Raw genomic sequence first — 19,547 nt, forward strand, 5'->3', positions numbered from 1 at the left:
TGGCGGTGGTTAGGGAGTTCCACACTATGAGAGCACGGTACGAAGGCCTGACCGTTGGCTCTGACGGAGAGTCTTGGTTGTTGCAGCAGAGAAGTGTGTGAAGGGGGCACGTTTTTCCCGCACTTACACGCATCTTCGAATCGTCGGGAAGTCGCGATTGTGGTCGGGGATGTGTCGACTTAATAGACTCATTTCATGGTCGAGGCAAACTTTTTTTTGCTGTTTGCACTTTTTGTTGTTTCGGTGACATTTCTTAATTTCATTATTCATTTTTTTTATTTTGCTTGGTAGTAAGGGTTTTCATTTGCTTTGTCGTGGCTGTATATGGGATTTAGTCCTTATATATAATTAATGTGCAGGGTTGTGGGATGCTGTTCGCATGAATGACGCTATATAAAATGAAAGTATTAGTATTATTATACACCCTGCTTGCAAACCAGGGGAGGAGTGGGGGGGGGTTGACAACCTCAGCGATGTTGTGCCAGCCGCGTCCAGGGCAGGGCTAATTGTTCCCATCGTGTTTGCTGTGCAACTTTACGATCGGCAATGCTATAAGCCGAGGTGGTTCAAGCACTGCGCGATAAATCTGGCGACCCGCGTTCCTATCCCAGCCACGGTTAATATTGGTGGCGGGTGACATCTGAACCGGTCCTTGGTTCACCCACCTTCACCAACGCAGCCTGACCAGTGGGGTGAAGTATGGTCAAAACAACTCCCACCATTAGTTTCAGCAGGTCTGACTGCTGATGAAACCATGAAGGTTAAAACCGCCCCAGAGTTTACCTCGCTGTTTTCAAGCAATGGTCTGGCAGACTCAATGGGTAATGGATAACAAAAAATGTTATTATATTTTATTTATTTGAAAAGAAGTACCATGAATATAAGAAATATATCTTGTTTAATAAGGATGTGGACAGCCACTGAGGGTGTGACGGATTTCTTATTTCATTCCTGTTGCTTCATGCCCCCTGTACCGTTCCCGTAAAAGTAGGCATTGATGCCTACTTTATTGAGGGCCATATTGGCACATAAAATAAAGATTGATTTATATGTTTTGCATGACTATATATACACACACAGGCAATTCATAGCGACATAATGACACAATTGACTCCACCAAATAAAGGAGCGGTATTTTTTTGGAGGCGCTAATGAAATGCATTAATAAAAAAAATATTTTTAAAAACCAAAAGTGTAGGCATGTCCAAGTCTAAATGTTACTTAATAAAATCCCAGCGCATTATAAAGTGCAATAATTGCAATTATGATGCATTGACCGTGTGCTCAGTGGCTATCTATGGGGCAGTTATCAATTTGTCTTTGTGAAACTTGTATGAGTAAAAAGTTCCCTGAAAATGTAACGTTTTGCAATTCGTAAAAAAAAATCAAGTCAAACTGGAATTTGTGTTAGGAAAAGATTTCTCTCATAGAGGTAAACGATACGACAGTGAAATTCAAGCAAAAGTGGAAAAATGTAACATTAAGACTTGAAGAAACTTGGCCGCTTGTGGTTTAAGAACTATTCCAAAGAATAAAAAGTGAACACTCAAGCAAGTATTACATTTTTATCACCCACATTTAATTTCTCGATATGCCGTGTAAAAATATTAAAACACTTCCTCGGATTGAAAAATAAAAGTTATATATAAAAAGCCATGCTTGAATTACTGTACATCGATATAATACAAACTCTCAGTATTCCAATTATTGGAAACCCTCATAAAACATGATCTCATACGTATAAAGTCGCAACATACGAACTTGCCTGAATGAGGCTCTCAATCGGTACTTATTGTCAGCTGTGAAATATGGATAAAATAACGGACACTGACAAAGAAAGCGGATGTGTTTAAGTTGTTCAATGATGCAATGAGAGATGCACGTTTGGAATAAACACAATCCTGTGGAGGGAGCCGGTAGGAACGTTGGGTTGCTCGGTCAATGGCCAGGGTCAACAGCGGCACGTGGTGTATTCCGCAAATATGCCCGACTGTGAGGGCGGGCACAAGCCGGCGTGAGTAGGTTAAACGTTGAGTTTTATAAGGGCACCACGGGGTGACCAGCCCCTCCCCAACCAGGCCCACCCCTCCCATTTTTGGATGCACGACGGACGGACGGACACAATAATCCCATGTGGGCTGGTGTAACCAGGAGGTTCCTACGAGTACAAATTCCAGAGAAGGTCAAACGCGTGCATGATGGAACAAGTGCAGTAACATCACATTGGCTGTGATGTCTCTGGGGGAAAGTCAGCGGGCTTGGCAAGGCCACGTTACTGGAAGGGATGATAGCCGATGGACAAGACTGGTGATGGAATGGTAGCCAAAGTAGAGTACAAGACATGCCTGAAAGGACAGCTACGGTGGCGAGGTGTTAACGACCTTGCCTGCTATAGAGATTAGGGGTTTGATCAAGAGCCTGACGCCTGTATATTTGGAGTGTGCGTGTTCTCCCCGTGTGTCGCGTGGATTTTTCTCCGAGTTCTCCGATTTTTCCCCTCCACATTTAGAAACACGCGTTTAGAGTATTTGGTTGCTATAAATGTCCACATGATCAGCCACTTCGTTGAGCTATCCTTTGTGGCCAGGTCGCTTCTGAAATTACCTATATAGCTCAGTGGGCTTTATATGGTCAAAATTAAAATAAATAGTTTAGTTTTAGCTTAGATAATGTGCAGAAAAAAAGACGGATTGTGGCATCGCAGAACCGTGAGGAATAATGTCGGCGTGGGCAGGCCTCCATCCAGCAGTGGATCGATTGTCACGTGGTGACTCAAAAACACGGGTCACTATAAGGGCAGACAGCTGCTCCGTATACGTGACAATAGCTTCTTCTGAACACGGGAAGTATTTCCCGATCAAAGCAAGCGTTTCTTTTCATGCCGTTTATCTTTTTGACATCCGTGAAGGCCGCCACACGCCGGTTCATGGGGGTGGGGGCAGGGCGTTACAGGGCAGGGCCGGCGAGGACCGGTTCAGATCGCCATGTCCAGGAACGGAACTCAGGACGCCGGCTTGCTTGCGCAGTGCTTATCAGTGTCACTGCCACGTTGTGGTGCACGTGCGCGCTCAGTTGAACCGCTTCCGTTGTAACGATGGGGTGTGTGTCGTTTCCGAACATTGATGGGGGCCGTACGACTACTACTACGACGCGACAGCCCCGCTGTGTGAATGCGAGGGAGCCAGGAGACCGTGGCGCACCGCCGTCTCTCTCGCCCGTGAAGTCTGTCAGCGCGTGCCGGACGGACTGATCGCCCTGCACGTGCTGGAGGAGGAGGCGGCTGTCACATGGCTCTGTGGCTACGTGGGCCGACGTCCGCTCACAGAACGTCCGACACACATGTGTATATTTATTATTGTTTATCTGGTGGTCTGTGTGAAAGTCACGTGTAACATCATTCGCTAAAAATATATATATCCATTGTAATTTATATGACTACATGAACCCCCTCCCCTCCCCCTCTGATCTTCGAACACGATTGGCTCACAGTAACGACATCACATTTACCCCTCTATTTAAGACCGAAAACAGGAGGATTTACCCACAATTCTGGCTGTCACCTGATGGGGTTGGATGTAATTACCGGCAAGACGTCGTACTCGAATTGTAAATGCCGTGGGTTTACTCTCCAACACACCGGTGTGCTGAACTAGTAACTAATTGGCACGTTTTGTTTACGCGACAAACCTGACTAATGGGTTCTGTCTAGTATTGGCGGGTTTAACGACACATTTATATTTAGGCGATACAATCCAAAACTCTATTATGGAAAAAAAACTAATTTAATATATCTAAGTGAACAACACACATGGGTTTTTTTTTTGTCCTCTGCTAGTCCTCGAGTAATGGAACACGTTTTAATTACTCCGAGCAGAATGGCTGCATCCCGCTATGCTGGAGTCAGATTGCCTGAACGACGTTCGCGAATGCCCTGAATCGTGTTCACCGTGCAGATGCGGTTCGTGTGCCAGGCGTGATCAGCGGGTGGAAAATCCGCTCAACGGGTTTAATCTCAGCAGAGGGAACACTGGAGTGGGGCGTGGGGGCAGCTTTGAGATTTTTCTAGGGCCCTATTGGGAACTATTGATGGGTGGGGGGGGGGGAGAGCTTTACCCGAGCACTTCCGTTTACTGGAGAAAATTATTTTCCTTCATAACCGGGTGATAGCCCATTGGGACTATGCCTAAGCATGAAATGGTGCATCGATTCAGAGATCCATATTGTTTCTTCTGCTCACTATAAAAATATGTAGAATCGTACGTGTGAAAATCGATTTAGGTTACATGGAAATGCTATGCTAACGTTACATTTAGGGTAACGTTGTGAACAGAATTGCACAAACGTGACCGGTGAAGTAAAAATAATACAAACGAGCAAAGACTGAGACGAAAACGAATTGATTTGTAACTTTGCTCCTTACCTGTGTATCGATGGTTCCATGGTAATTCACCAATTTATTGAGGGGCTGTTATCTTGGTGTGGTCTGAAACTGTTTTGGTGTTTTTTTTGCTGCCATGCCCAAGCTTGATAAATTTGACTGTTATATATATAAAAAAATCGTACTTATATTTAGTGACTTGCTTGCCTTCTCTATTTTGCAATCCTATAGTTTTGTTTGTTTTGAAACTTGCTGACCCGGCCACAGTGGACATCTGTGAAAAGGAACGTCATACCTCATCGGATTCCTGCAGGATAAATAAAGATTCTGATTTCTGAATAAAACTGTGAGCACGAATTCGGATAACTTAACACATAGTCACTGTGGGGTGAGGGCTGAATTGTAAGATGCCTACGTGCCTGACAATAATAATAAAACATTACATACATAACATGTACAATAAGAATAACTAGTGCATAGCTCTAGCAAGCTTGCCTCTTTACCTTTTCTGAATTAACATCAGCAAATGTATCCGCGACAAAAACAACTGGTTCATTGGATGTTATTGTGCTTTACTTTGAACCGGCTTGCTTTAATGAGGCAGAACAACGTCGTATCCAGGCACATTGCCAAAAGGAAAATGTTCCCTCTGAAAATCCCTTCGAAGAGAAACACATGCATCGAAAGCTTTCACTGAAAATTGTGAATTGCATAAAATAAAAATAGAATGTACAGCTCTTTGTCAATCCACTGCTGGATGAAGGCCTCTCCATACCGTGTTAGTTATGAGGGTTGCTTGACCGTACTTCACCGCACTGGTCAGTGCGCATTGCATATCATTGCCCATTTATTTACTTCACAAGCTGGTAATTTAACTACCCATTAGTTAATCCATGCCAACCCATCTACGTCTTAATCATTTGCAGCCCTTTGTCAAGCCACTTCTGGATGAATACTTCCCCACATCCGCTTGACCATACTTCACCACACTGGTCAGCACGGGGGGCTCATGAAGATGCCCCCCATCCCCCGGGCCAATTCAGATATCACTCGCAACTGACGTTAGCCATGGCCGGGAATCAAATCCAGGATTGTCAGCTTCGTAGCGCAGTGCACTAGCCACCACGCTACCACCCTCCCCCCGCCCCCCGCATACACAATCACCCATTACTTAATCCATCCTTGCACATCGCTCAAAATGCGGCAACTCGTGGCAACGGGTTTGTGGATTGGGGAAAACTCCCGCAAAGAGTGGCCTCAAAAGCTTAAGGGAGGCAATAAAACGCTTTAAAAAATCCTTTCTTATGCTGTGAAATGAAGGACCCGAAGCCTTTCCGACAGGAATATGATGGCGAGATGATTTCAGATCTCGTTGCTCGACAGATCGATACGGCTGGAACAATAAGGGTTATCGATCACTGGGCGGCTCAATAACGTCATAACAGTTTTATTAAAGCGAGCCTGATGTTTGGAAACAATATTTACTGTTGATGGAGGCTGTCAGACGGCACAAATTTACTACAGTTGCACTTTAACCTATCCTAAGCACGCGATAAAGGTTAGCTCAAAGTCCAGGATGCAGTGTTATTAAAAATAATTGCTTCATGCTTTAACACCCGTTATTCTATCGCACGCAATAATCACAGCACTAAATTGCATAAGGGCCAGGTATTGCATATTCCAAAGCACAAACATCGTGTTTTGCAGAAGACAGTAGAACTTCGTTTGATAACAAGTTGGCTACTGCAGATATTATAACCCATATATGACTATAGCACAGCTAATTTGAGTTCCAGTGGCTGTTTTTATTAAACAAGGCAGCCACGCGGCACGGCTTTGGGTGTTTCTACAACGTCTCCTTGGATATTCGATAAGTTGCTTTGGCTCAAATCTGAAAATGAGAAAACAAAATACACTGAACAATGCACAAAGGTATGCACTGTGTGTACAACAGGCTCTCAGTGTAAGCATTCGGAGAGAAAAAAACACCAGTTCCTGAAGAACTACAATCATGTCATCATGTCTTAAGTCACCATCAATAAATTGAGCAAATGTGACCAACCAAATGGCAGCAGTGAGACAAAGAGACAAACGTAGACCGGTTTCATACATATTAAGACTCATCAGTACGGTAGTCATAAATGTTCACAGCTGCGTAGTCTGCCTCTGCTGCTGCCTGCCGGTTTGTCAAAAAAATCCAAATGTATATTGACGGTTACTTAAGACAAGATAATACCAATGCAGTTAATCGGGAACTGGCGGTTTTACATAATACTGAAGGCCGAGGGCATTGAGTTACACACAGTTGCACGTTGTTGTGCATTGTTGAAACTTTTTAGTTTGGCTGTCGGGACCTTTGGCATCGACACAAAAACAAAAACGAGACGCATTATGTGACACACCTCGCGCTAATTGCTTCCCGCGCGCCACTATCACTGTTACGTAACTCCGCAACGCCACTAATGATTGTTTCGCATTATGTAACTGGAATGTTCTCATCTTAATTGGTCCATTGCGTGAAATTTTATTTTTAAATCGCGGGGGTAAAAGAAAAAAACCTACGCGTGCTTGTGATTTTAATGAACGCATGTCACAAATAAGAAGTCAGGAGCTTTCGTCCGATATAAGCCGTACGTTTACAGACGACGCGTGATGAAGATGTACATGAACATCAGAAGCTACATTATAAGCACACCACCTGCTAGCAATACCAGCTGTGCTTATACCAGAAGTAGTGTGCTTGCATAAGAAGTTGCCCTTTGCCTTTTCCCCCAGCTGTCTAATGTAACCATGTGGAGCTCATATTCCAGCCGTGCTTATATTAGGTGTGCTTATATGCAGCTGCTTCTCTATGTGACATGACCGAATATGTAATTACAGTGTCTCCCTATGGGAGAAACGTAAATGAGGCACGCATCAGCAAGAATGTGCATATCGCATTACGCAGGAACGTGTTAGTGCTCCACCAAACAAGGAGCAGAAAAAAATATTACTCTAATTAGATAGCTTTCCTTTGTTTATAACCAGGTGGATTAGCGACTATGCGCAAGTTGGAGACATCACAATGACTTAAGTGGGCTTGGGCAGGACGTGTCGCCAGGAGGGGTAACGGCCGGTAGTCAAGACTAACAAATGGGTGGCAGCCAAACTCGGGAACGCACTCAAAAGTACAACCAACGCGTAGATGGAGTAATGATTGTTGGATCGCATCCAGGAGAGATGGCGGTGGCTCCGGCAGGGAACAGTTCAAGGCTGATATTGATGAAAGCCAACTGAGATGTGTTTCCTTTGCAAGGATTAAATGTTGTAGTGAAAACAAAAACTTTCGCAAAAATATTTCACAGTGGAGAATGTTTTTTGTAGAACTGGACACAAAACAATACATGAGAATAAACCGTCAGAAAATACATCCAAGCCAGTATCTTCTGTGTCAAGTCATCAACGCCTACTATTGTCATGAAACAGAACACTTTTCACGATTGCAAAGTCTCGTTGTGTTGAAAATAAAATAATACAATCTAATAATTAATCTGGCAACACGAGTTCAATTCCTGGTCACGGCTAACATCAATGGCAAGAGATATCTGAACTGGTCCGGGGCCACTCCTTCATCAGCCCGCACCGACGTGCATGGTGAAGTATGGTCAAACCCACATAGCCAACACACCGTGTGGGACCCCCATCATCCAGCAGAGGGATTGACAAAGGGCTATAAACTATCATTATTAGTTCAATAATGCAAGATGAGACAAACATGATTAAACTTTAAATAAAGACAGTAAATCACAGGACACAGAAAACTAAAACGTGTGCATATATGGAAACCATTAAGGGATAACAATTACAATTTGAACCTGTTAAGGGAGAGAACTTAACATTTTACGACCATAGCAAGGGTACCTTAACATTAGCGCCTTATGCTGCTGCATAAACACATGTATTTAAATTAAAGAATGGATGCATTAATAATGAGTAAGGCAGACACTGCTGTTTTGATATTCCAATGCATATATATTTGACGAAACATAGTGATTGGAGTGATTGTGCAGCTGTTAGCGTGCCGAGCTAAGAATCCAGCGAAGTGAGTTTGAATACCGGGCCATGGTTAACATGTGGCGAGCAATACCAAAACCTGGGCCCTGTCCCACATTATGCCAATCTACACTCACCGACGTGGTGACATATGGTGACACAAATCTGACTGACATGGCCTTCATCCAGCAGTAGATTGACAAAAACGCAATGTAAATGGCTGTGAAAAAATTCAACACAGTACCTGCATAGTAATATCACAGACAGGAAGGAAATCTACTGAAAATGGTTTGAAGGAATACATACAAACAAATAAATCGGTAAACATTGATTCACAAGGTGAGCACAGTTAACTGAATTCTCAAAAATTTGAGATGAAATTGAAAAACTGCAAAAAACACGGTCATCTATTTGATCACATTGGTGTTAGATTATGAAACAGTAAAGGTCACATTAAAATAAATCATCACAAATACCCCGTTACAAATTGATTTGTGGCCAGATCGGTCCAGAATGATTTTGATGCCTATAAATAATTTTACTCCAACGATTAGTTTTCCAACAATTAGTGCCGTCTCTGGGACACTGTGTTACTTGGCACATTCAAACGCGTTTTTTCAGGGTTTTTTTCCCTCCAAAAAGGGTGCATTATAACTTTCTGGCTTTTGAACAAGGCTTAAATATGAAGCCACCAAAAGCACCAAACACACACACACCACGTATTGTCTTAAAAGTCACCGCAGCCTTAATTTGCGTTTGGCATTTCACAAATGCTAATGAGATTGCACATTTGGCAAAAGTACTTAGTCACGGTGTCACTTGTACCCAAACAAAGGCTGACAGCAAAAGAAATCTGAATTGGCTTCGTCTCCAGACCCAACATCTGTTCCATGAGTGTGTTTTTCTGACAATGACCTGATCAAAAGACGTCCAGTGAGTGTCCAGGATAAAAGAGTGTTAGCCACACTGAATATGCGCAATCTCATTAGATCTGAGAAGCTGTGCAGGGTTGAGTTTGCCTAGCGATTGGATGGGCAAATACTATAAGTTTAGCCAGGTATTGTAGGTGTGGTGTGATTGTGAGGTGGCCAGAAAACAGTGCTGAGTATGCCTTTGTTGTTTTTCTCTCAAACGCTAAACATATCAATGTAGGACCCTCCTATAAAAACTAAATTATTGAGACTCAGTGAGGCACTATTTGTGTAAATAAGGGGCATTATTATGATTGGACATCTTAGCCAGTTTTAGAGTTTTAGAAATGTTGTTTTCACGCACAATTGTTTAAAAAAATATCGGTGACTGCTTATAACACTGAGTTGCAGTATGAGTTATAATTTCCAGAAACGGGTGAGAACCAAAATACGTGACATTTAAATGTAGACGATGCCTCGGATGATGCTGCTGCTGAACTGCTTTTGTGTTGGAGCGCTGTCTTTCCGACAGCTGTTTCTTCACCTGAGGACGGCTGCTTGTGTTGTGGCCGTAACGTCGTGATAATTTTATTATGTTTTATTTTTATTATTTTATTATTTCCCTTCTACGTGACTTTACCGAAAGAACCAATAAGATGCTTTTGTTTTGTTTGTTGTCCTTCCCCCGCAAGTCCGATTAGCACGGTTTGCTATGTAAGGTGCGAAAGTTCAAAATACATAAATCACAGTTGGTGCTGGTTAAAAGCCACACATACCGCCAACATTTATGCAATACATTTTGGCAGGACTACTGCTTTCACAGTGAAAATCCTAACATTTTTTAAATTTAATTGAGGCTTGAAAGAAAATCCTGGATGGGTATCAGTTGCTTCAATCCACGTAAGTGCACATTTTTTTATGCACCAATTCAACATCCAAATTTAAATCTAAAGGAGTACGTAGGAATATGTTCACACACGTTATGTCACGTAATCAGCCACGAACTCCTGAGGACTTTGCTTTTCAGATTTTATGAGAAGTCTTATCTGTCTCGTAAAAATATGGCACAGGCTTATCACAGCCTTGTTAATAACTTACCAGGTGATGTGGACACACAATGCCATGTCATCACGTGACATAACACCATTGCACCGAAAGTAATGGAGGTGGAGTTGTGGCGCAGTGGCTAGTCCATTGCACTACGAAGCCGGCAAGCGAAGTTAAGATCCAAATCGGTCTTAGTTCCACACCACCTTCACCAAGCTCCACTCACTAGCATGGTAAAGTATGGTCAAACAACTCCCACGACAACAAACTAAACACAAAAAGCAGTTCTAAAGGAGTCTAACGCCTGGACAAACTCCACACCTGTGGATACATTTTAGTTGTATTAATAATGGCAATGTTGTACAGTACTGTGCAACGTTACGATGTTACAAAACTCTTCACATAGCTCCCATCACAGGTGTCCAACTGACACATTCCCAGCGTTCTCCCGCCACTTTACAGCACCACCATTACAAGGGCCACTTCTCCACATTAGCTAACCCAAGACATCTGTATCTCTCAAATGGTTCAAAATGCACCTTTAACAATGTGAGTTCAACCCGGGTAAAGCTTGGAGAGCTGAATGGAGTTCAAAATAACTTACAAACATCTTCTAAAAGACCCAAAGCAGAAGATCCCTGGGTTTGATCTTCCACGAAGCTCATGGTCAACCCTAAACCGCATCCACTGCACAAACCATGGCAGACGTGGATACCTGATGCACAAATGGAAAATGGAAAACTCTCCAGTGTGCGACTGTGGTCATCCAGAACAAACCATACAACATAACGACGCAATACCCAATCCACAAATACCAAGGAGGCATTACAGCGATGCACTCCGCTGCTTCTGATGTGGTTATCTGGTTTGATCGCCTGAATGTGAAATTGTGGTTGTTCATCTACATCAGTCAAACGAAAGAAAGTTTAAAACGTACTTTTGCAAATGATTATTTCGTGTTGTGTACAAAACTTTGCATCGAACCAGAATCCATATCTTCGACAGGGTCCTTGCCTATAACGTCCAACAGTTCACCATAGTTGGTTCAAGCAAGTCTGACACTATACTCTTTGGTTCTATTCGGTAAAGTCACGTAGGTATGGATCCTTGCAGTCACGAAAGCTTCAAATCTAGAAAAGTCTGACACTGTCGAAGCCGGTCCAGTTTGCTTGTTTTAGAAGGCCCTGTAATCGACAGGAAGTGTAAACATGTATATGTTATGTCGAGGGAGAGATATATGGAGGACATACGTTGCCTACTTATTCACATTAAGTAAAAAAAGCCAACATTGCCAATAATTATTCAATAAATATTCGCCAACACCCTAATCGTAGCAACCTTCCTCCACAAATGTGGATATCTTGATTTACGTTAACCATCAATGTGCACACATTTGGTGACGCTGGGTTGCCAGTGGTGTATAAACACAATTAACAAAACTGAACACGTTCGTATATAACGCTGCTTTAAATGTGAAACTGTCTAAATCTACGACCATGGCATTGGGTCCTTTCTCACAATTCTGGTCACAGTCTCACTCACAGATGAATGTTGGCGAGTTCGATATACCTGAGCCTTGGCTCAGTGGAACACACTTTTAACTGGAGGTTTTTTTTTCAATCCGGTAGTTTTCCACGGAAAATTTTCCATAAATAACTTTCCGCTTAGCTGGAAACCATAGTTCATAGTTCCTATAAGGACAACAGGAATACATATCTCTATAGTTTGGGGGTGTAGTGGTGGCGCTTGTTAAAGCAAGCACACTGATCGACCAGAGTTCGATTCTGGATCAGGGCTAACATCAGTTATAGGGGCCGTCCATAAATGACGTCACGCACCTAGGGGGGGGGGGGGTCAGACATTTGTGACGATGTGTGACGAGAGGGGGGGTTGAGAAATGTGACGTTACATCAAAATGCGCAACTTTAAATAAATATAGACAACACGTTCTACTTAATTACAGACTTTTTAATAAATGTTTTCTCCTACATCAGAGTGCAGCGCCACATTAAATACGTACTACAATGACAATAGTTTAAAGCGATTTGAAACATGTTTTTTTTGGGGGGGGGGAGGGCAGAGCTTTGTGACGTCATATTTGAGGGGGAGGGTCTGACTTTTTGTGACGCCATGTGACGAAGGGGGGGTGGGAGTAAGCGCTCCCGTAACTGTCTCACACGTGAAGTATGGTCAAAATACACGGGCCCCAATCAAACAGTGGTCACAGTGGTCGAACTCGCCCTACTGACGGGTTAACCCCTCCATACACTTCATATTCCTAGGTCAAGTCAATCTCCGTATAATACAGCAGGCAAAATACTCGTGACCATAATTAAACATTTGTTTAAGGGTTACGACTCTGCACCACCGCCACCACTCCCCTCCCCATGGGTCATGGGGTGAGATAATTATAAATTGTAGAATTCTGAGTACAAAGACAAAGATCCCCCGTGTAAACCTTAACAGACTGTTGGGGCAAGTGCGGTTTTGCGAGCACCTACGAAGGCCGCCGGCACGGCACGCGAGGGGGTTACTCAATGTCAGGCAGAGTCGACGCTCAGGGCCGGCCCAGCACCGGTTCAGGACCGGTTCAGATAATGGTAAATTTGTTGGTGTTGGCCGAGAGCGGGAATCGAACCCGGTTCGCCAGGTTCGTAGCGCAGCGCACCAACCGCCACGCTACGACTCGTTAGACTTTGTGAGCGGCAGACGCCGTCTCAAGCACGCCACAGAACTCATTCACCCTCGACCCCCACCCCACCCCCAAAACATTGCGCGACGCAGCCGCCCACGCGTCCCCACCACCGGGTGTAACAAGTGAATACCCTACCGTCGGAAGTGACGTCGGTCGTTTCTTTTGTTTCTTCTGAAAAAATAACAAAGTAAAGGCTAAATTAAATATCCTATTTCCAACATGGTTGGCAAACGTCTCTTTAAAAAAGCGGCTAAAAAAATAAAAAATTTAGAAATCATAAAAAAATAGATCTTCCGTGAGCGTCGCCGGAAGTGACGTCACCGAGAACGGGGCCCGCCTGACGTCGCTTCGTCTTTTATTTCCCAGCGTCGACAATTTTTTATTATTATTAATATTATTTAAACTTACCACAATCTAGCAACGAAAAGCACCCCAGCAATGGAAGCGAACAGCGTGCCCGATGAAAAAGCCGTCGAGTACATGGTGCGTATGAAAGTAACAACCAACGGTGAAATAAAGAGAGGCGTTAATCTTCCCGAGCGGAGCGGATTCTTCTGTGGTTGAGGCCTACTACCGCAGGCTCCATAGGCCCCGGGCGTCACCGTTCGTTTAACATTGGCCCCGCAGATCGTTATTAAGTAGACATAGCCATCAGTTAGCGCGCTCGTGATCATCACGACTGTTTAAAGGATGTCGTGATGATGTCTGCGGCGCTGTCACGTCTTTTCTTGGCGGGGGAGTTGTGTTCGCTTGTTGAGGTAATTAAGGGCGCGGGGGACGAGGCTGCGGCGTCATTGTGCTCAGTGTGGTTGTAATTGGATTCAAGCGCTCACCACGGCCCGTTGTGTCGGGGCTGCTCACGAGTGAATTCACGATGGACGGTGATGTCGATGTTGGCGGTTGCCGTTTTGTGGCGACCGCCGTTGCATCGCGCCGCAGATGTGGTCGCATCGCTTATGGCCCCATACGGGCGTAATGCCGCATAGAGACGTCACATCACGGTGTGCGACGTGGTAATCAACATCGCACACCGCGCGGGTAACATACGTGTGATTGTATCAATATATACCATGTCACAGTTGGTATCAATTTCAGAAACATCACGGATGTCGTGTCACATTTGATGTCACGCCACGGCTTTCATAATTTCGCATGTCAATGCTGTCGCAGCCGTCCTGTGGTTCATCACAGATACATCAAGTACATCATGGTCACAGAGTTGGGATCATAATATCAGTAACATCACGAATGTTATGCCACATTCATGTTATTACACCACTGCGATCACATTTACAAATGTCCACCTTTATGTCATTAACACATTGTAGGCACTGCCATTGCCACATTTGATTATCATGACGAACATGATTGATGTTATGGTCACTTTACAGAATCACAGATATCATGTCTCATCGTCTAACCACATACATAAAATGTCACATTGATTTCACCACCATTGGACATGTCATTTAATGTTTTTATCACACCGCTGGCATCAATCTCATAAGTTGGGGTAGCCATCAAACTGCTTACATCACATTGAGGGGTGTGATTATAACATCGTAGATTATCACAATTGTCATCACAGACATATAACATTGACAGATGTGATCATTACATCTTTGACTTTACATCACATAGTTATGGTAATCAGATCACAGATTATATCACTTTGACAGATGTGGTAATCTCTTAATATATATTATAACTTTGACATGTTCTGATCACAAAAAGGCATCCGCTTCGTGCACTGACAAATGTGACCAAAAATCATCACACCACATACAGACATCACACAACATAACTCTATCCACCCGTTCTTCGCGCAAATTGGAATAGTTTGTATCGGATGTGCTCAAAACATTTCGATAACGACGTACAGTTTATCACAGTTTCTCATTAACCGTACTCGTGTGTTTAATATATAATGATAGGGCTTAATGAAAAAGTGTGCGACAGTATTCGTACGGAAAGCTGGTACTTGAGAGTGATGAAAAAACAAGGGGTTGCGATTTTATTTGCTTCACAAAATACTTTTTTTTACACTTCCTGGTACAGGCCCGACAGTGACGCATTTAGTTGTGAGGCATGTCGTAAGTGTAAACGCGTTGCCGGCATTTCTTAATACAATAGACTAATGCTATTGTGAACATCTAACAGAAACCTTTAAAATTGAAAGGTGGCCTTTAAGTACCCATTATTTTATAATTTTTCGCGATCAACTCTTGTAAATGGTGGGGGATGAAGTTTTCCCGGCAATTTGCATTGTGTACACTGCAGACGAGATTTCAACAGCATGTGGTTTAACACTTCCTCTTGTGGTGACATTTTGAAACATTAGAAAATAAACTCAATTGTAGTTGGTTAAAAATGAAAGTGACTTCAGTGCTTCTTTAAGTTGAATAATATACATTTATGGGAATCTATCTGGAGTGGTCACTAAGAGTAAAATATAATGGATATCTTAGTGATAATAGCGTTGAGTCGTTTTTGTGAATATTATTGACAGAAATACTGTCTCCAGTTACCACATTCAAATGTTTTCTGGAAAAATATCATTTATGAGTTAAGTTTCATACTACAGTTTTTCTACAAGAGGGATTTTATGGCATACCCACCCCTGTCCAATGCAGTTATATAAACATAACTCCTGAGCATGGATACACTCAACAGGACACTTTCATTGACCTTCAGGGATTGATCTGAAAATGTAATATGGCATATAGAGTTAGCAATTGTGGAAACATTTTCCTTATACAATGTTTTTTTTTATGTGTAGCAGATTGCTTTATAAATAAAACACCGGTCTTGGTGTAACTGATGAGCCCTTCAGGTTAGTGGTTATACTCGCACTCTATTGGAATTATGTTTAGTGTATTTTGAACAGTCCTTACTGAGTGGATTACTTGGCAAAGGTTTGTCATACCGGTTACTTATCAGGGGCATGAAAGTAGATAACGTGATTGCATATTGTGGTAAGGATTCAAAGGGGACATAAGGACGCAGTGGGCCCGTCTGAGAATGTTGTCCCATGTCCAGTATTAGTTGCCTCTTGGTCTATGGAGAATTACATTATTTACATAATTAAGAATCAAGCATATTTTATTATATTTCTCTCACTGTTTAAGTGTATTGTTAGGAAAGACCTTAAATGTTTAACTTTTTATAACTGCATTCCTAATAGCAGCCGCAGGCGCATATAGTGAGAATATGGATTGCAGCAATGAGTCAATGGAAGTTTTCCTCAAAGACCTATCTTTGTCAAATTAATGTTTTGTTTATAGTGATTCTTCTCTTAACAGTAAACTAATTCCATGTTGAAGTATGGCCTAAATACATGTTATTTCCCTGCAGCTGATCGATGACTCGGTAGCATTTGGAATGTCACAAGTTTTGGTTCGTAAATCTACAGCCTTGGGAATAAGTTGTTTATCTGCAATGTTAAAAGTTTATTCAGTGTCTTGTGCATGAAGGGAAGGTAATGTTGCTGCTGTTGATATTAGATACTTAGTAACAATGTACACGGGCGCCGTGTATCATGGCGCCGTTAGGAATGATACTGTAGAATGTGTCATGTTCTTGTATTTCACCGATGGGTGTGACCACATCACCCACCTTAAATAATTTTTAAATATTGATCATTCCTCTGAGTCCTTAGCTCAAATTTTATATATACGAATCTGTAAAAGACTGACCACCTGTTTTGGTACCCCCCCAGGGCACCATCATATGCTACAGTGTAGAGTGGAATGGCATGGCCAAGCTTTCTGAAAGCAATGAAGTTGGGTCTGGTCAACAAAGGCTGTGTTAACAGTTGGCACATTTCCATTTTGTTCAAATCAGCTTTATTGCGCACACTTGGTGTGGTCAATATGTCAAATCTTGACATTTTTTTGGGAAAAAAACGGTCATTATTCTCATGATGTTTATTATTTAGTGTAATCTTTATTAAACCCATATGTTTCTTGCTCATTGAGGGTGTTTCTTTGGAAAACGGATTGTCCATTTGCAGTCAAAACTCTTTAACTGCTGATGTTCATGCAGAATATTGTTTTTTTCTTCAAAGATCATTCGTAAACAACATGTGGGAAAGGTTTTAACAAAACGGCATCTATGGTTAAATACTAGTTTTCATGCATGTGTCCAAGATATATTGTGCAAAATAAAAAATATGCATAGTGTGGCTGCCAAATATTACGTGGATCTCAGTGATATGAATCAGCAAGGGATCCTGAATATTTAGCATTTTGGTGGAACATAAAATGAAATAATCGTAAACGCATTGGTAAATTGTTAAAGCGAGTCTTATAAAAATAGGTGGCACATTTCGTGTTGTAGTACTCTGTTAAGTTTTAAATGCAGTTATTTTATTTTGAGTGTTTACCTTCCCCCACAGTGCTGACAATTCTACGAGAGCCAAGTTATGTTTACATTGCACTTCACGTGTTTTAATGCCATTGGATAAAACTAAATACAGGAAATATTGACCAAATTAATTCTATTGTATAGAACATTACACAGTTGTTAGTAGATTGAATGGTATATCTTTTGTGCTGTTTAAACCCAGGGTTCAACATGCAGCTAACCATACGCCATTGTGCAGTAATGCTCACCATGACGTCACAGTATATTTATGGCAGGACTGATTGTTATGTGAACTATTTGTGACGTGTATATTTACATGTGGTAAAGCAATATACTTACATTCGCACAAATGAAGATAAGAGATATTCTCTTTACAAGTTTTGGCTACATCTTTTAAGGGAAACTAAAATTTGCGTACTATCTTCACCTAGCTAAACTTATTGTGTCACAGAGAATACATTTGAAAACAAATGCTTGGGCATGCTTGAGGCTCTATGATGAGTAAATGTTTACCTTTGAAGCTGCATGCATTTCTATTGGATGATACAAGTATCTAGGTGCTAATGGCATTTTGATCGCAGGATACAGACGATGTGAGAGATGAATGTATATATTTTGTGTTGTGCCTGGCTGAGTGTGACTTCCAAACATAAAAATTGAATGTATGGAGTTTCATTTATATGAACATCTAAAATAAACTAACAAGTTTAGGGAAATTCTGACAATATAATGCAGTGGTGTTTCTAAGTTACATAATTCGGCTTTGTAAGGTGAGCACACATTTGCACGGGAGAAAAGTCCTATCATGCATCTCTTTGATGGATTATAAGTCGATTTTCAATCCACGCATGAATGCAGCTGCATTTGGAGTTGCACTACAAAAGGTGTTATATTTCTCTGGCACAAAGCGGATTAGCCCGCGCACGCACACACCTTTGGTTGGTCCACAGTGCGCGAATTGCAGTGTCCCCTGACTGTTTAGCATGCAATGTTACGAAGCTACAATTAGCCTGTTTGCGAATTGTGACAGGAAATTAAATTATAACGGGAATGAAAATAAACTTGTGGCTTCAGTGATGAATTAATAAGCTGTCTTTGATACACAGACTGGCTCTCAAGGTGACTTGACAAGGCAAGACTTGTTGGAGCGGTCTGATTGGCACACTGCACCGTGGCAGCAAGTTAATTGCAATGCATACCTAACCCACTGACATATGTGCTGGTGTGTTATTAGCAAACCCATTCATTGGTCTTGTTTTTTTGTTGTGTGAACTTTGTTATGCATACAAATGTAGTATTATTAAGACAATATGAACGTTTTAGGAAGATTTATGTCAGATAATTATTGTGCATAAGTAATTACATTCACTTATGTTAAATGTGGCCACCGTTGTATTTCTTTATTTGAGGTCTATTTCTATAAGGCTCAGGAATACGTTTTAGGGTTTTGTGACAGGCTGCTTTACAAAAAAAACGAATGGCACTTCAAGTTAGCTCCTGGTGTAATAAGCAGTACTTGGATATGGTTATTTTACGAAGAATAATAATTATAATCAGTCAGCTAAAGGCTACTGTCAGTGCCTGTTGTGTCAGAAGGCGGCACAACTTGATTTACATTGTTGTTGAAGATACTTTCCAACAAAAGCTAATGTAATGTGCTTTGTCCAAGTGCTTCATCCATTGACATTTGTTCAGCAGCTCTCTGCTGCAATTACTCTTCTTCACTGCTTTTCTTTGCCAATCTTATGACATTGCCAGATCTCAATTGCCAATAAATAAATCCCAAAGGAGGGATTGAAATGGCAATTGATTAGTCGGGTGTGAAATGACTTAGCAAGTGATTATATTTTTCTGCATAGGAGTATTGCCACATGCTCGTAATGTTAGATTAATAGTATTTTGCGAATGTGCTGTATTCTGAATGTCCCAAAATGCATTAATAGTTTCAGTGGTGGCTTAACATTTACTTTAATTCAATTAAGCTACAAGAACAACGTGCCCTTTGGAGAATGTTATTAAAGTGATGCCAAAGTAATTTCTAAAAATACTGAGCAATTACACATGAAGCATATTTAGCCAATGTGCATGCTGTGCCTTGAATAGCATGATCCCACGTAAT

At 41.9% G+C, this 19,547-nt stretch overlaps 1 protein-coding gene across 2 annotated transcripts in view; it reads left to right on the top strand.

The window, feature by feature from the left end:
- Positions 1–13,380: 13,380 nt before the first annotated feature.
- The window catches only part of BTRC (beta-transducin repeat containing E3 ubiquitin protein ligase), a 34,522-nt gene continuing 28,355 nt past the window's right edge, over positions 13,381–19,547 (top strand). For both annotated transcript variants that reach the window (XM_032950515.2, XM_032950518.2), the window contains exon 1: positions 13,381–13,546. In XM_032950515.2, coding sequence (XP_032806406.1) covers positions 13,502–13,546 — 45 coding nt within the window. In that variant the 5' untranslated portion in view covers positions 13,381–13,501. The remainder of the gene's footprint in view (positions 13,547–19,547) is intronic.

Source organism: Petromyzon marinus, chromosome 9 (genome assembly GCF_048934315.1).
Source record: "Petromyzon marinus isolate PM22_M1 ecotype Great Lakes invasive population chromosome 9, UKy_Petmar_22M1.pri1.0, whole genome shotgun sequence".
NCBI classification, from domain to species: domain Eukaryota; kingdom Metazoa; phylum Chordata; class Hyperoartia; order Petromyzontiformes; family Petromyzontidae; genus Petromyzon; species Petromyzon marinus.